The following is a 16,800-nucleotide window of genomic DNA, read 5'->3' as shown; positions in this document are numbered from 1 at the left end:
TTCTTCTAGTAAACAAACATTTTTAAAACTTGGAGCCTCCTGGCATGCATTTTGGTATATGGAAGAGTAAAAGAGTATAGGATTTGGAAGGTGGTTTTTACAGCCTACCCAACTTGAGTTTCAATACTGGTTCCTCCACTTAATCAAGTAAATTATCACAGACTTCAGACTTCAGATCAGATACTTAACCAAGTCTCATTTTTCTCATTTGTAAAATACGGATAACATCACTGACCTCATAGGGCTATCATAACGATCGAAGGAAATCACACAAAGTGCCTATTATTGTGTCCTCCTCTTTACTAATTTATCGTAAAATTTATTTTCTATTATAGTTTTCTTTTCCAGTGTCTGCATTTTAAACAGGACAAATACCTCAATAATTTCAAGAAAATAACAAATCCTGCATTTGATTCGGCCCAGAGATCGACTGTACTGCACCTACAAAATATATAATAATCTTCACTGAACAAGACTGGTTTTAGTCGCAGACAGCTTCTCAGGGTGCACAACTCTAGCTGCCTGTGAGGGAGATAAGACAGAGTGTGGGCTCTCTGTACTGACAGTACCCACAAAAAATAGACTTCCTTTTCTTTCTGAACACAGAAAAAAGATGCTACTTTATGCATAATCACTAACATATCCAGAACCCTAATGGGAGATTATTAAACACAAAAACTCTAATTTTATTCTCAACTTTATTGTCAAGCTTCATGAGAACAGACACCACGTACTATAAAATTCTGTATCCCCCGTGACACTGCGCACAGTAAGGACTCAATAAGTATCTACTTGAACAAGCCTGTGTTTCTGTATTGTCCCCTTCTGACCAGTTCCACAATTCACATACTTATTGATACTGACGTATGTTACCTATGGACGTGTAATGAGAAATCTAAGAACGAGCCAATCTGACTTCAGAGACTCAGGTCAGTCAACTAAGGAAACCAGAATCCTAAGTATGTTACCGGGAGGGTAAATCGACACAACGATGTAAATAAACACAGGCATGAACGCACTACCCAGGCTCACCACCTGAAACCACCGGTACTCACGGAGGCGCAGGTGCCAATCTGTTTGACGTTCTGTTCGTAGCTCTGTGAGCTGGTGGGACGGCCAGGGGTTCTCCTCGAGTACCAGAAAGTGTAGTTATACTGCAGGGGGTGCTCCGCTGGCCCAGGGACGACGGCCTGTGGGTTAAAGCAGGTGTGTTAATCTGGGCATTTCTCACATGCTCTGAGACTGAGAAAACATTTTACAGTGTCACCCCTTACCACCTCCACACTTAAAAAGGATACATCCTCAATTACCTGCAGTGGGCTCAAGGTTCTGCTGACACGGTACGTTAGCGGTTAACTGACTCTAAGTTCCTGTAACATTCCCTCTGTTCTTAATGCTTTCATAACTTTCTAATTCCTATCACAGATATTTACGTTTGTATCTTATCTCAACATATTCCCAGGCCACGTCGGCCTCCTCCATGACACGCTATCACTTACTGGCTAACGACACTGGGCAAGCTGCTTAACCAGTCTGTGCCTCAGCTGCTTATCTGCAAAGTGGGGAGAATAACAGCCACCACCTCATGGGGCTGCTGAGAGGATCAAATTAATTAACAGATGTAAAGTGCTTAGCACCATGCCTGGCACATAGTAAGTACTCAATAAAGGACAGCTACTAGTATTACTGGTACTGTTAAGTGTAAACTCCTTCATCCACAGTCTCACCTAAAATGGCTGCATCTGGAAGGTACTCAATATTGTGGGATAAATCAGCTCAGACTATTACCAACTAAACAGTCAAAAATTCTAAGTGATGTGCAGGATTTGAAATACTGAGCAGCAGCTTCTGAAGCAATTAACATCCTTGTTAAACTCCAGGGTTTATCTCCCCTACCTCAGGCTAGGAGAATGTTGGAAAGCAAGGCAGCATCTCAAGATCATGTGGCAAGGGAAAAGTTCTAAGTCCCAAAATGAACTCCAGTGATTCAACAACCTTTTTTGAGAACAAAATCAGATATTACAAAACAGGATGCCATCAAGTTCATCTGCATCTTCCAGATTTCCCAAGATAACCAAGTCTCAAGTCCAAAGGCAACCACATCTATGCAGCACAAAACTTACCTTCCTCTTGCCGCTGCTCTGACTCTTGTCTCGTTCCGTTTTTTCCTTCTCACCATCTTTCTGTGTGCTGTTTTCTTCATTCTGATCATGGTCCCCACTGTCGTCATCTTTCAATCTAAACGGAAAGGCAAAACAACGTTACCCCATGACTGAGCTGATTCCTGCTTATCTAACAAAGCCACCAGGTCAAAAGAACTACCATGAAACCAACCCGAAGTCACTCAAAGATACAGGCAATGAGGTGCACATGAGATGAGAGACAGCAAAGGAATGCAGAATGGCAATTAGGAGGATTAAACAAAAATGAAACTGCCCATCAGCTAACTTGTGAATTCCAGAAAGCACCACATTCTAGTTTTCTAAAAGGCTGCACAAAGAAGCGAGAGGTAAATGGTGAAAGGGATTGTTTTCTTTGCCAAAAATAGTCAATAATGAGAAGAATTTCTGGATTAAATAACTGCTTTGGCATTTCAAATGAAGTTAAAAAACTTTTCTTTCTTGCCACTTCTTCTAACCATCTTTCCTACCCCTCCCCACTGCCACTGCTTTAGTTTAGGCCTTCTTCCCCTGTCATCTCAATTACATTGCCACCAGCATGCTCCTTCTAAATGCAAATCTAATCATTTAACTTCCATGCTTAAAACTCTCAACTGTCCCTTGCCCTTTGATGTCCACCATGCAGGATAAAGTACAATGAAATATAAGATCCTCTAGAGTCTGACTCCTGTCAACTGGCATCCTCCTTCCCTCCTCCCACTTCCCCAAGCAACCTATATTCCCCCATCTGTGTTATTTGCAAACACTACGCCCTCAGCCTAAGGTACCACTCCTCCCACATCTGTTTTTCCTACTACAGGGGGCCCTTAGAACAGTGTCTTATTAATTTTTGTATCTTCAGCATCTAGGACAAGATGCTGCCCTAACATGTAGCACAAGAAGATGCTCAATTGATGTTAAGTGAAAAGAAAAAGAAATTAAAGAAAGGAACGTCTTCTTGCCTTTTAAGTCAAATCCCTTTCAGGAGCAGTGAAACCACCCTAAGTGTTGTGTAGTGGTTTGCTATGATTTCAAATCCACTTATTTATGACTTAAATGAAGGTATTTTAATCCACCTGCTTATGACAAAGACCAAAAAAAAGTTGTTTTTAGAAGTAAAGTTGGGCTTCCCTGGTGGCGCAGTGGTTGAGAATCTGCCTGCTAATGCAGGGGACACGGGTTCGAGCCCTGGTCTGGGAAGATCCCACATGCCGCGGAGCAACTAGGCCCGTGAGCCACAACTACTGAGCCTGCGCGTCTGGAGCCTGTGCTCCGCAACAAGAGAGGCCGCGATAGTGAGAGGCCCGCGCACCGCGATGAAGAGTGGCCCCCGCTTGCCACAACTAGAGAAAGCCTTCGCACAGAAACGAAGACCCAACACAGCCAAAAATAAAAAATTAATTAATTAAAAAAAAAAAAAAGAAGTAAAGTTGTTTTGATGTAAGAATAAGTGTGTCAGGATGTCACCTCATCTGTTGTCATTGATAAGCACTAGCAGCTCACCTGCTGAGTGGCACCGCCGGGGCCTTATCAATAAAAACAAAGAAGGAACTATGGCGAGGGGACATTTAGACTATAAATACTGAGAGTGTGTGAGGAAGATCCAAGCGTTTCTGTCCGGGCAAAGCTATCCTTCGCTGATCGTGCTCTCTGGAGATCTTGAGCCACTCGCTCCTGGTTGGCAGTGATGTGAAACCCTACAGCAGTCTCAGGAAGGCAAGGGACATTCGTTCCTGCTGTGGTCAAGGTGACTCCTTTAGCAGTGGTGGCAAACTGTGTAGCGGCCCCACAAAGATCAGCCTGCCCATCAACACCAGTGCTGTAGTTTCCTAGCAATGTGCTCTAGCAACAAGTGACTTTTATTTTTGAGCTGGCAGCTGGACTTCAGCTGTTGGTTGGCAAAGCCATCTCATCCAGTACCAATTCATATAAAGGTACAACTGAACTAAATTTGGACTTTATTCCTTTCATCTTCCCTTGCCTGGAACAATAGTGTGATTAACCTATCATTGGTTTGGAGTATGGTATGTTATTTCTTTATCAGCTTAATAAGGGACATCTGCATGCTATTGGCTTATGAAATCACTGTAATTCCCACACTGAATCTGTGGTAAATAAACTACTGGCAAAGAAAATCTGTCTCTGAGCATAATTTGCCACCCCCCAAAACACAATACTAAGGCTTTCAGTGAACCTAAAGTTCACTGGATCCAGACAAAAAGATAAATGGAAGGTGAATTCGCAAAGACAGTAAGAATGCTGTTTAGTCTAGAGCTGAACCATTAACTTACAGATCTTTTCTGAAATCACTTTTCCGCCCCTATCCAGTCAAATGGAATCTGGCAATTCTCAGGAAAGGTACTAGAAGTGGTCAAACTGTAACTCAGATACAGGAAGACCTCAGAGATATCGTGGGTTTGGTTCCGCATCACCGCAATAAAGCAAATATCACAATAAATTGAGTCACGCAACTTATTTGGTTTCTCAGTGCGTATAAAAGTTATGTTTTCACTGTACTGTAGTCTATTAAGAGGGCAATAGCATTATGTCTTTAAAAAGTATGTATCTTAATTAAAAAATACTTTATTGCGAAAAAATGCTAACCACCATCTAATTACACAGGGTTGCAATAAACCTTCAATTTGTTAAAAAAAAAAAAAAAAAGGCAGTATCTGCAAAGTGCAGTAAAATGAGAGGTATGCCTGTATTACCTTACAGATGCAGAAACATGCTGCAAAGTATTTTGTACTGTTTTTCTTTTTGCCCATGAATCCCCAGTGCCTACCACATAAAAAGCGCTCAAATGTTAGAATGGATGGGCTAGGCACGTGCTGGGGTGCCTGCTATGCCCACTTCACAGCCTTAGCTGTAGAATATACTCCCGAGATTGTGCACAGTGCCATGACCGTCCCCAACCCCACCCTGGCCAAGACATGACTGTGAAGGGCATCAGACTAAAGGGTGGCCCAGCCTGGCCAATAAGCGATGCCTCAGGGGCTTGCTCAAAATTATGAGCCAATTCCTCCCCCAGCTTTTCATCCAGGAGATGAAAGATCATATGGATTCAGGAACTAGGGCAGTCATATGAGTCTCATACAAGAAAAGCCATGAGGGAATAAAGACAACAAGCAAGAGCACAGAAAGTCAGTAGGGGTAAAGGGAATGCGCAGATGAGCAGAGAGTGGAAAGGAGAATGGTTTTGTCTGTGATGCTGCCATCTCTTTCGCTTGGTTCACCCTCCCTGGACTCCTGGGAGACCTAATGGTGCTTACAGTGCCCCTTCCCCTTCATTAAACTTGAGATGGTCTGGTTTCCTTTTCAAGAGGAACCTCTCTAGCATGCAAGTCCCACAACATTTACAAGCACACTGTGTGTTTAAGAATACCTATGGAATACCTGACACACAGTTTGACCTCAGCATGGTACAACAAACTCCTTTCCCTCCAGTGGTCAACCTACTTGCAGTCCCCAACCTCACCCCTCTGTTGTGTTCATCACCTGGTCTCTGCTCGGAGAGCTCCTCTTCCCCTACTTAACTTGTCCTTCAGGATTCAGACTAAGAACCACTTTCTCTCTTTTTAAAAAATATTTATTTATTTATTTATATTTTGGCTGCATTCAGTCTTCGTTGCTGCGCACAGGCTTTCTCTAGTTGCAGCGAGCGGGGGCTACTCTTCGTTGCGGTGCGTGGGCTTCTCATTGCGGTGGCTTCTCTTGTTGCAGAGCATGGGCTCTAGGTGTGCGGGCTTCAGTCGTTGTGGCACACGGGCTCAGTAGTTGTGGCTCGCAGGCTCTAGAGCGCAGGCTCAGTAGTTGTGGTGCACGGGCTTAGTTGCTCCATGGCATGTGGGACCTTCCGGGACCAGGGCTCGAACCTGTGTCCCCCGCATTGGCAGGTGGATTCTTAACCGCTGAGCCACCAGGGAAGCCCAGGACCACTTTCTTTTGAAAATATTTCCTGATCTCTCTCTAGGATGAGTTGGGATTCCCTCTTCTGAACATCCCCATATAAATGTTTGTACTTGTCCCAGCTGTACTGTCATGGCCAGTTTTTTGTCTCCTGATTATGAACATTTCATGAGTTTTTTTTAATTGCTTAGGCCCAAGACAGCTCCTAATTCTCTTCTTTAGGGCATACCACAGGGACTCACATCGTTTCTCTCTTCTCAGTTCCCAACTCCCCACTATATCCTTTGGGGTCCTTTCCATTCAATCTTGGTTAAAGAGGGGCACCGTCACCCCAGCATCTTACATTTTTCTAGCCCCAAGGGAAGCATATAAATGCCTTTCTTTTTAGTGCTTTTGCTGCTAACCACTAGGAAACAGAAAAATAACGAAAATAATTATGCCAGAGAAGAAACAATGCTACTGTGATCCCTGGACCCCACCTCCCGACTCCCTTCTAAGATAGTAAATGGAAGCCCTAATGGACCTTCATCTTATGCTGTCATTTCTTGAGGGTGGAGCTAAGCAACCACTCTGCTCTTTGAGCCTACACTTAAGGCAAGTCATTTGCATCCTGTCTTCCAGAGGCTACTCTTACCAGCCTGAAGCTGGATGTGAGCAAAGACACAATCCAGACAGAAAAATCAGTGCTCAATACACTTAGGCAGGCAATTAGCATCTGAAGCTGTCCAGGCTGAGTGGCACCTAATTAGCTCACCAAGCTTCTGCCCAGGTATGTCCTCATACTCTAACTAGACGATTCACTGCAGGTAGGAACTTGGTCTAATTCATCTTTACACGTCCAGCATCAGGCAGTGGCAGAAAGCAAACACGTTTAATGAATGCATTTCTAAAATCAAAGCAATACAAGGCAGACTAGGATGAATGTCGAATAAGTGGTTCAGACAATAATTAAGAATGGGCCAAGGCTAAGAAAAAAAGAATAGGGACAAAATCAAATATGCCATCTAGATTTGAAAACCAAGCTCAACACCGTAGGGACTGCAGTACAGTGAAAGCATCTTAGGCTTTTACATATGAATAGGATCAATGGCAATGGTAGCTAATGACTTGATGGGGGGGTGGGGGTGGCGGCTATTAGTTTAGGTCCATAGAAGGCCACACAGAAAAGGAGACTAGAGCTCCTCTTTAATCTGAGCCCATCAGATTAGACTACAGTACTCAACTCCAGGCACTGGACTTTTAGGACTCTGGCAAACTGGAACATGTCCTTAGGAGCCATGTGGTGAAGAATGCAGAGACCAAATATGCAGCCGTGGTCTAAAAACTACACTTTTTTTGCATGAAAAACAAAGACAACAAAAACAAAACTAAGGGCTGGAGTGCTGTCTTCAATTGCTAATTTCGAATGAAAGACAGCTTTGTTTTTTTCCTGCATAGCTAGAAGACAGATGTTCAGTATAATGAATAGTTAACAATTAGAACTAATTAAAAATGACCCAGGTTAATTTTTGTCAAGATGTGCTTGAACAAATGTTAAACAACAAACCTGGGCTTGAATCTCACCACATGGCCCTTCCTGTTGTTGTGGGCAAGTTATTTAATCTCAGAGAGTCTCATTTTCCTTATCTGTAAAAGGAGGTAACATGACCCCCTTACAGGGTTGTTAGAATTAGTAGAAATAATATGTGAAAAATAGCAAAATGCCTGTGGAAGCCATTACTGCCACTCTTAAATTAGCTTACTGCAAACCTCCAAATGATCTGGGTAGGGCTGGGCCAGATTACCCATGAAATGCCTTCTTAAAATAAAATTTTGATTTCTTCACTTCGGCGGAGAAAGGGGTATAGGGTTGGCAGAAAGCTCCACTGAGGCAGGACTTAGATCTGAAGCTAGGGGTTGCAGGGCTTATGACTGTGCGGGGGAGGAGAAGGTGGTAATTAGTATAGGGATGAGCTCAGCTATGCAGTGGACCGCAGAAGCAAACTCCCAAAGACTTTTTTCAAGTAGCAGAGCCCTCTCAGCAACCAGGAAACATTCCTGAGGAGCTGCCAGGAGTGCTGGAATCCAGGACCTCAGAATTTGCATACCAGCACTCAAGGTACTGGAAAAACTCCAATTTCCCATCGGCAACAGTGAGTCACAACCTAAACTAATAGTAATTCCACTTTACATTTGTATCTTAAATGTAGTACTTTTTATATCTTAAAGTACCTTTAAGCATTGCCGAATGTGATTTGATGCTTATCACTGCGGCAGCAGAGCACTAACCACTAATGCGGTTTGGGTAACAGAGGCTCAGAGATTGGGTAACTTTTTTAATGTCAAATAACTGGTAACTGGTGGGTCTGAGACTGGAAATCTAGGTCTTCGGAAAAGAAGACAGATTTACTGGACTACTAGAAGAAAGCCAAAACATAATCTACCTCCAGATACAATCGCTGCAGGGAAATATGCAAAAATATTTTGCATTTCCTTTCTGCACCTCCCAATTGTTTGATGCTGGAACTAGAAATCACACAACAGATAGGGTACATACAGAACTGCAGGAGGAGGCAATAACAAGTATACCCGTTGGGAAAGAAACTGAGCAGCTCTTGGAGTGTGTGTTGGAAGAGGGGAAAAGGAGGGGGAAGAGAACGGAAGCAGGAAGGAGTCTCGGGAAGATGAGAATTCCGTAACTGAGCAGCCACTGCGCTGAGCGCGGCAGCCACGTTACCTCATTGCATCTTCGCAACTCTACGACATGGACTCTGTTACCGTCCGCACCTTGCGAATGAGAAAACTGAGACTCAGGAGAGATGACCTGCCTAGGCCAGAGGGAGTGTGTGAGAAAAGCTGGGTTCAGAAGCAGAGCAGCCAGGCTGCGGAAACACCCAAACCTCCGGTCTCCGCCCCTCCACGCCGCTGGCAACCCGCACCCGCCCGGCAGGGTGTCCGAAAATCTCCTTCCAGGCGGCACGGCCCCCTCCTCCCGCCCGGACCCCGCACTTCGCTCTGGGTCCGTACGACCCTGGGGTCCCTGAGACCCCTGCATCCCTCCTCCCCAACCCCCTCCTCCCCCCCGGCCGCCCAGGCCCGGCCGGCCCGCAGCCCTAACCAGGAAGGGAGGCCGGTGCCGCAGTTTGCGCCGCCGGCGGTCCCGGCGGGGGCGGACGCGGGGAACGGTTGGGGGAAGGGGCCCCGGGAGGCGGCCACGCGCCACTCACGCGTCGAACTTGTTGTTCATCCTCTCGCCGCCGCCGTCGCCACTGCCTCACGGAGTGACTTCCGTTCCGCCAGGTCCCTCCGCCTAGGGTCCGACCACTTCCGGTTGCGCGGGGCGCAGCGGAACGTCGGCGCGCTGGCCGGGAAGGGGGCGGGTATGCCAGGACGCAGTCGTCGGGCGGTTGCGCGGAGCTGCTCGGGTTCGGGGGCCACGCGGGCTGCGGGCCTCGGCTCTCCCCCCTGTGCTTGCCCGCCGCCCGCCCGCCCTGCCCAGGGGAGCGCGTGCTGACCCCCTCCCGCGGCGGGCTCCGAGAAAGACAGCTCCGAGTAGCTGACGGCGCAGACTCTGGATTCAAGACTCCCGACTCCAACCCCAGTGGGGCTGCACGATCCTGGACTCCCTCTTAACCTCCCTGAGGCTCTTTCTTCTTTGGTACTGGCCATACTATACTGTAGTACCCGCCTCTTCAGGTTGCCGTGTGGATTGAACGAGATAATCAGTTTCAGGCGCTAGACACAGTAACCCTTCATAAGTGGGGGCTATTGTTAACCTTTGCTTACTTGTGCCAGGAGCTACAGAGCTGATCTCCGCCTTCTGAGGCAGTCAGGTTGAGAGACTCACTCCAGGTGACTAAGCTAGTAGAGGGGCTTACAGGAACCAGAGATGGTCCCACCGTCATCAAATTGCCTGACGCTCCAAATACTGCTGGTGATTGATCCCCAAAGCCAGCAACCCTGTACTTGGGGGAGGTCCTCTCCCCCCACAACAATGTCCTATTGTCAGGTCTTTATGTGACACTTTAACATTTTTTTATCACTTTCACCCGCACCTTTGATCCTGTGATGAGGGGAGATAGGAACTGATATCTGTGCCCTTATTTACAGATGAGGAAACAGGCTCAGGGAGCACAAATGACTTGCCCAAGTTGTCTTGTCACCAACAAAACTCAGGCCCCACTTACACTCTCAAAGCATGGCCTTACTCCCCGCCCCACCCCCACCCCTGAAAGACCCCGGACCTCATTTCCTAAGTGGGGCAAAGGGAGGCTGGTCAGGGTCTCCTCCCAGCCTCCCTGCCTCCCTGCCTCGCTCTTCCTTGAGACCAGTGCAAATTCCCTGGCCTTTGAGAAGAGAAGGAAGAGGCATCTGTTTTCCAGGCCATAGAACTTTCTTAGAGGGTCTAAGATTGGGTCAGTGTTGGGAATTGTGGACTCCAACCCTTATTTAGCCATCATTGTTCTGGGACGCCCCTCTTACTCTAGGCCCCAATTTGCCCATCCTAAACAATGGGGGAATAGTGATTCTTGCTTATCCATAATGCTGTGAGGAGCTCTTAACAATGAAAAAAGATAATAAAACTCATACAATGTTTGGTGATCGATGGCAAAAAAATGCATCTGAATGGAAAGGTCACTGGTGCACATGAGTATTGGGTGCTTACAGCCCCAAGAAAGTAGGCAGATGCCAGCTGGAGTGGGCTGCTCCCCTTCTTTTGATAGAGCATTGGCTGCTACTCTTCACTTCTATCTTGACTTCCCTCCTTTAGGAGCCTGCAGGGAACTTGTAAAAGGGAAGGGAGGCCCAGGCCTGGAGGGGTAGAACCTTGCCTAGTTGGGGATAGGATAAAACAGAGTCCTTAGGACTTCAGAAATGATGGGGGTTGATAACACTTTGCTCAAGTGAGGGGAGTGCCAGGAATAGCAAGCCAGTGCCATGTAGATGCTGATCCCACTAACACACTCTGCCAGCATCCCATCCCCAACCACTCCAGGGCTCCAGCTCTGTCTTTTTATTTCCCCAGCTTTTCTCAGGAACAGTTGGCTCACATGGCCCTGAAGGGTGCTTCCCAAAGAGCATACTCATGACCTCAGCAGCAGAACACAGCTGATAAGACTCCACATGGCTAGCAGCAATTGGTTGGCTCAGTCAGATGAGGGCAGGTAGGAGCGGGGGTCTCCAGGGAATGGCAGGGCAGGCATCCTGTTGTAGTGGGCCATGAGGAAGATTCCAGCAGTGCCACAGACAAAGAGCGAGAGCATGACCAGGAAGCAGACGCGGTCTAGCACTCGGCCCACCAGGAACCACTCCTTGTTCCCCTGAGGGTGAGAGGCAGGGGATGAGATGACCAGCGGTGGCACCAAGCTGGATCCCTGTACCAACCTTGGCCATCCAGCAGGCCTCCGTTCTTCATTTCTTTGAGCCCTTCTCACCTACTTCCAGGCCTCAACCTGGCTTCTTCCATGGGCCCCTGGCCCCACTCCCAGTTCCACTTTTTCCATCCTATTGCCCTACCATGGCCACCCCACTCATCCTGCCCCATCTCAGGTCCAAGTCCCTCACCAGGTACTCAAACCCCAACCCCACCCCCAACTGGCTTACACTGTCAAAGTGACTCTGCTGGTACCGGGCGCAGGCAATGAGGTTGCAGGCTTCCACACAGGCCTGGATGGCTGGGGCAGCCTGCTTCAGGCTGCCACACCACTCCTGGCTCTGCCCTGACTCCGGGCCTTTCTCTGTGGAAGAGAGAGAGTAAGGTTTGGGAGTAGAATGGAGGAGAAACAGTCTGAGAAAGTGGCCTCTCCTTAGAGACCCCAGCCCCTCTCTCCCCAACTCGGACACTTGCCCAACACTCATCTGCTGTGCCTGGCACCTTGGCCAACAGACACTTCCTGTCTGAAGTCCCTGGGGAGGAGTGTCCCCAGTGTCACACCCCCTGCCTCACCTAGCTTCTCCAGCGCTGCCCTTACTAGCCCATTGCGCTGCTGCTGCCGGAAGAGGAGTTCACTGCGGGGCAGGCAGAGGGCCACCTCCTCCCCAGCTGTGATTGACCACCCCGTGGAGGAGCCATTCTGTAGCCGGGGCCGGGCGTCCTGCACAGCCGCTGGGGCCAGCGGGCGAACGTGCATCCGCAGCAGCTGGGGCAAGAGCCGCAGGAACACCTGAAGAGGGGATGTCATGGGTGGCTTAGCTTAGCGGCCAGCAGACCTTCCTGGGTGATTGGGAGGCCAGGCCGGGCTTCGGAGCAGAAGGTGATGGTCGGCACGAAGGGTTCATGCACTGGGGGCCCGGAGGCTGCACTTCAGGGGCAGTGGCTTGGCCCTGGTACAGCTTACCTGTTCTGCGCCAGACACTGAACCTGGGCCCCCAAACTTTTGTGCACATAAGAATCACCAGGGCACTTGTTGGAAACACAGGTTCCTGGGCCCCACCCCTGGCCCAGGATGCCTGGGGTAGGCTGGGAATCTGCATTTGTAACAAGGGTCCCAGCTGACTGCTGCAGGTGGGCTGCAGATCACACGGGCACTGGAACCAGACTGCCCGGGCAGAATCCTGCTTCCTCAACTTTCTAGCCACGAGACCTCAAGTAAACCATCTACCCTTTCTGTGATTCAGTTTCCTCATATGTAAACTGGAGATGATACTAATACCCACTTCATAGGGGATTTATGAAGATTAAATAAGTTAGTATACGTAATACACCTGCCACACAGTAAGCGCCTGATGTTATTATTGATCCATTTGGGCATGTGCTTCTAGATGCACATGGGGCAGGTTAGCTGCTGAATGTGGTAGGTGAGGAATATGCCCAGGGACAGGAGTGCAGGGCAAGGTGCATGTAAGCGGAAAGGGCAGGAGGATGCTGGAGTGGGCGGGGGCGGGGAGCTTGCCTTGCGGACCCCTCGAGCCATGGAGTGTGTGTGTGGGGACCGCAAAGACACGTTGAGCACGACCACAGCATTCACAACAATCAGGATGGTCACCACCAGGAGGAAGGTCAGGTACCTGCCGGGGTGGGGTAGGCAGGAGGCGGGACTGGCCCTTCGACCCTCCACCCCGGATAACATCCCCACCCATAGTGGCTGATTCCCCCAGATCCCTTGGGGTGATGAGCTGGCACTGAGGATGATGGGGATGGGGGGTGGCAGGAAGGCAGTACCCTGTGTTCCTGAGAAGGGAGGGGAGGAGGTGGGCGCAGGCATGAGGACCGGCCTTACTTGCTGATGAGTGGCACCGCCTGGGAGGTCTCGGGCACCTTCTTGGCCACAAGGAAGAGGAAGACAGTCTGGGCCAGGAGCACGTTGATGGCGACGGTACACTTCTGACCACCCGCTGCCCGTGACCAAGAGGCCTTCAGAGCGGATCTCAACCTCCCCACCGTGGGGCACCCCCCTCCCCACAAGGAGTCCATGTCCCCGGTCCCAGGTCATGGTGCCATTCTGCCCTTCCAGCTATCCCTTGTGCCGCCGGCCGGGGCCGTGGCTCCCCTCCCACAGGCGCTAGGTACCCTTGGCAGGAAGGAAGTAGATGAGGATGGCCACAGAGGAGATGAGTACACAGGGCGCAATGATGTTGATGACGTAGAAGAGGGGCTTGCGCTGGATAAGCAGGTAGAAGACGACCTTCTGGTGGCCGGCCTCCTCGGCTGGTGCCGCCTCATCCAGCAGCATCTTGGCTGGCCGGTGCCGGATGGCCCACTCTCCATTTTCTGCGGGCAGCAGGCTGGGGTGGGCACAGGGAGTGCGGGCGGGCAGATCCCTGCAGCCCGTGTGACCCAGCTACCCGGCAACCAGCATGTGCCCAAAGGAGCGCCATTGAGGGACGGGAACAGTGTGGGAGGATCGATGCTTGATCCCCCTCCCGCCAAAACTGGAGTAATTATCATGGGGAAAATCAGAGGCTTGCTGGACCTTTAAATATATGTATTTTGTGGTTTACTGTAGTTTTCATCTTGAGTTACACGGGAGGGGGCGTGATCTCGGCCTGGCCCTGCCCGTACAGCCAGGTCCAGCAGGGGCCTTGGGTGGAGGTTACCTGTGAAGGCCTCGGGGTCTATGAAAATCCACTCGATGGTCTGACCATCTTCCTGGCTCAGCTGCAGATTGATCTCGTTGGTGCTGTAGGTCTGGGACCTGGGAGACGGGGAGGGAAAGAGGATAAATTTGAGTGCGTGTAGACTCACCCATGAGGTCACATAGACCATCACCTGAGGGCAACTGTGGGCCGCTTTGCCTCAAAAAGTGCAGCCAGGAATTTCTGAGTTCTCCGCAAAACCCTGGCACGAGATGGGGCCGGGGCGGGGAGTCAGGCTCTTTGGGGTCGGGGGAAGTTTGTGTTGAAGGACCAGGAGACCGCAGCTCAATGTGCTGCCCTGGTGGCAAGAGCCCAGGGCCACCCCGTGTTCCTCCCTCCCACCATCTCCAGGGTAGGAGGGGCCAATGGTGAGAACAGAGGAGAACAGTGTGTACCTCTCGGGTCTGCTTAGTGAGGAGGGTCTCAGGAAGACTGTTCCTCTAAAATCCGGGGAAACCCTCTCACAGACCCCCTTTCCCCCATTAATGGACGAGGATACTGAGACAGCGCCGTCCTCTCCGTGGGGCTGTAGGGCGTAGCGGTCTAGTGTGGGTGTGCATGTGTGTCGGCGTGTGTGTGCCTTCTCGCCCACCCATCCCAGTCACTGATGTCTCTCCTCCGGGCACAGGCAGGGAAACTGAGGCAGTGAAGGAGGATGAGTGAGGGGACCGAGGCTTAGCAGGGAGGGACACGGGCATCTTCAGGCATCTGGGCCTGAGACAGACGCAGAGGCCCCAGGGAGGTGGAGCCAGGCCCCTGGGTCCCCACCCGACCAGGGTCCCTCTTAGAGCAGCTCCCGAAATCCCCACCCCAGCCAATGGCCTTACTGGAAGATGAGGGAGCAGTTCTGCCAGTCGAAGGGGAAGTAGGTGACAGAGACGGGGCAGGAGGAGCGGAAGATGGCGGGTGGCAGCCAATAGACGCAGCCGTCGGGAGACACGAGCACGTTGCAGTAGAGGGCCACTTCGAATACGCCGTCCACGCTGCGCACAGGCCAGGCCACGTGTGGATGGGGCCCGGGGACACCAATCCTTCCCAGCCCGTCACACCCCTGCCCGGTCTCCTCCTGGCCTGGGGACCACTCCTCCCCCAGCCCCCTCCCCGCCCCCCTTCCCCACCCCCCACACGCCAGGCTCCCTCGGCCCAGCTCCTAATCGCTGCCGCTCTCCCCAACTCTCTTCATTAATGGTCATGACAGCAACTGACAGCGGTTAAGCTCCCACAGAGTGCCAGAGCCAGAGGGCAGCCCTTCCTGCGCCTGTCCTGTGGGCTCCCGAGAGAGCTGTCCTCGTCCCCACGTTAGAGGGATGGCGGCCCACCCAGGCGGCCCAGCCCGGAGGTGGTGGAGCCGGGTCTGGGATCAGGTCTGCTGGCCCCGGGCCCTACCCTTAGCCCCCGCACCCCAGTGCCCGCGGTGTCCCCGGGCTGCCCCCTCTGTTCGCCTGCCTCTTTCTCCCAGAGCCCCCTTGTCCTGCTGGGCCCGCCCTTGTGTCTGTCTGTCCCCCCACTGCCCACGCCGCCTCCTCACTTGTTCTCCAGCACGACGTCCGGCCGCCACACCATGGTGGATGGCAGCCGCAGCACCCACAGGCCGTCGTAGTCACGTGGGTCCCAGCGCAGGCGGTAGTCACACCACTGCTGCGGGGGGAGGGGTTGCCAGGCCCCCCGACCCCCAGGAATGGGGGCCCAGCCCGGGGGGGCAGGAGAGGCAGGGATGGGATGGGAGGGAAACAGGCAGCTGTGAGGGCCTTGGGGCCCCAGGGTGGGAGCTGCTAGAGGAAAAGAGGGCGGCAGGGCGGCTTCTTACCATTTCTATCCAGACGTTGGTGGTGAGGGCCTCCTCTCGCTCATTCTGGGGGTGCAGAACAGAGGGCTAAGCCCCCAGGTGGTAGTCCCTGCAAGACCCCAGCCTCTTGGGCGGCCCCCATGGGAGTTTTCCAGCTCCCTGGTCTCTCCCCGGTGGGCCCTGCCAGCTCCCGGCCACCGGAGCCAGCCCCTTCCTCTCCCCCCGATCCCAGGGGCAGGGTGGGATCCCCTCCCGCCCTGTCCTACAGGCCTGTGCTCACCAGGGAGATGAGGTTGGTGAGGGTGAGCTTCAGGCTGACGTTGACCACGTCTGAATCGTGCTTGGCGGGCCTCAGGTGGGGGACGTAGCTCTGCATCAGGTCCCCGAGCAGACGCTCCTCCTGGTTCCGGCCCTGGGCTCCTGCGACAGACAGCGGTGAGCCTGGGTACAGGGGCTTTGGGGCAGAATGAGGGGGAGGCCACGGGAGGGTGTGACATGGAGAAGTAGGGAACCGGGTGTGGGGGACAGGCTCCAGTAGCCCCCCAGACCCTCCATCCCCTGAGGCCTTGGACCCCTGCTCCTGGCCTCTCCAGGCCCCAGACCCCCTGTGTCCACACCCAGGCAGACAGCCAACAGTGGCAGAAGGAGCAGCGGCCTCTGGCCCCCGTGCATGGTGCCACAGCTCTCTGCAGTGACAGGGGTGGGACTGCAGCTCCTCAGGACTGGGATAGAGGGATGCAGACTCTGGGTCTCATGTAACAGCCCACACTCCCTCCTCAGCCAGCCCAGCCAGGCCAGCCCCACCAGCTGTCTGACCACAGCGCTGTCAGCTGTTCCAGGATGGACACAATGCCGGGCTCAGGTTACCCGGGCTGGGGAGAACAGAGGGGC

General features: G+C 51.6%; 2 protein-coding genes across 5 annotated transcripts in view; both read right to left on the bottom strand.

Moving 5' to 3' along the window:
• EIF4E2 (eukaryotic translation initiation factor 4E family member 2) overlaps positions 1-10,211 on the bottom strand; it is a 28,275-nt gene extending 18,064 nt beyond the window's left edge. Inside the window, exons 1-3 of one of the 3 annotated variants that reach the window (XM_082465972.1) lie at positions 9,275-10,211; positions 2,124-2,238; positions 1,056-1,190 (exon numbers count right to left, since the gene is read on the bottom strand). In XM_082465972.1, coding sequence (XP_082322098.1) covers positions 1,056-1,190; positions 2,124-2,238; positions 9,275-9,294 — 270 coding nt within the window. In that variant the 5' untranslated portion in view covers positions 9,295-10,211. The remainder of the gene's footprint in view (positions 1-1,055; positions 1,191-2,123; positions 2,239-9,274) is intronic. The other 2 variants (XM_082465973.1, XM_082465971.1) reach the window with 2 other exon arrangements.
• Positions 10,212-10,649: 438 nt separating this feature from the next.
• Positions 10,650-16,773, bottom strand: CHRNG (cholinergic receptor nicotinic gamma subunit). 2 transcript variants are annotated; one of them, XM_082465970.1, is made up of 12 exons: positions 16,527-16,773; positions 16,190-16,329; positions 15,931-15,975; positions 15,652-15,758; positions 14,951-15,106; positions 14,085-14,182; positions 13,558-13,758; positions 13,268-13,382; positions 12,941-13,055; positions 11,995-12,211; positions 11,652-11,785; positions 10,650-11,368 (listed from the first exon to the last, which is right to left on the bottom strand). In XM_082465970.1, exons 1-12 carry the CDS (start codon positions 16,579-16,581, stop codon positions 11,195-11,197), a joined length of 1,557 nt encoding a protein of 518 aa, XP_082322096.1. In that variant the 5' UTR covers positions 16,582-16,773; the 3' UTR covers positions 10,650-11,194. The 2 variants fall into 2 exon arrangements, with proteins under 2 accessions (XP_082322096.1, XP_082322095.1); XM_082465969.1 differs by having other exon boundaries at positions 15,652-15,761; positions 16,527-16,766.
• Between the last annotated feature and the right edge of the window lie 27 nt (positions 16,774-16,800).

This window comes from Balaenoptera physalus (assembly GCF_965194825.1).
Source record: "Balaenoptera physalus genome assembly, chromosome: 6".
NCBI lineage: Eukaryota > Metazoa > Chordata > Mammalia > Artiodactyla > Balaenopteridae > Balaenoptera > Balaenoptera physalus.
The sequence above is the reverse complement of the archived record's forward strand: the minus strand, read 5'-3'. Positions and strand labels throughout refer to the sequence as shown.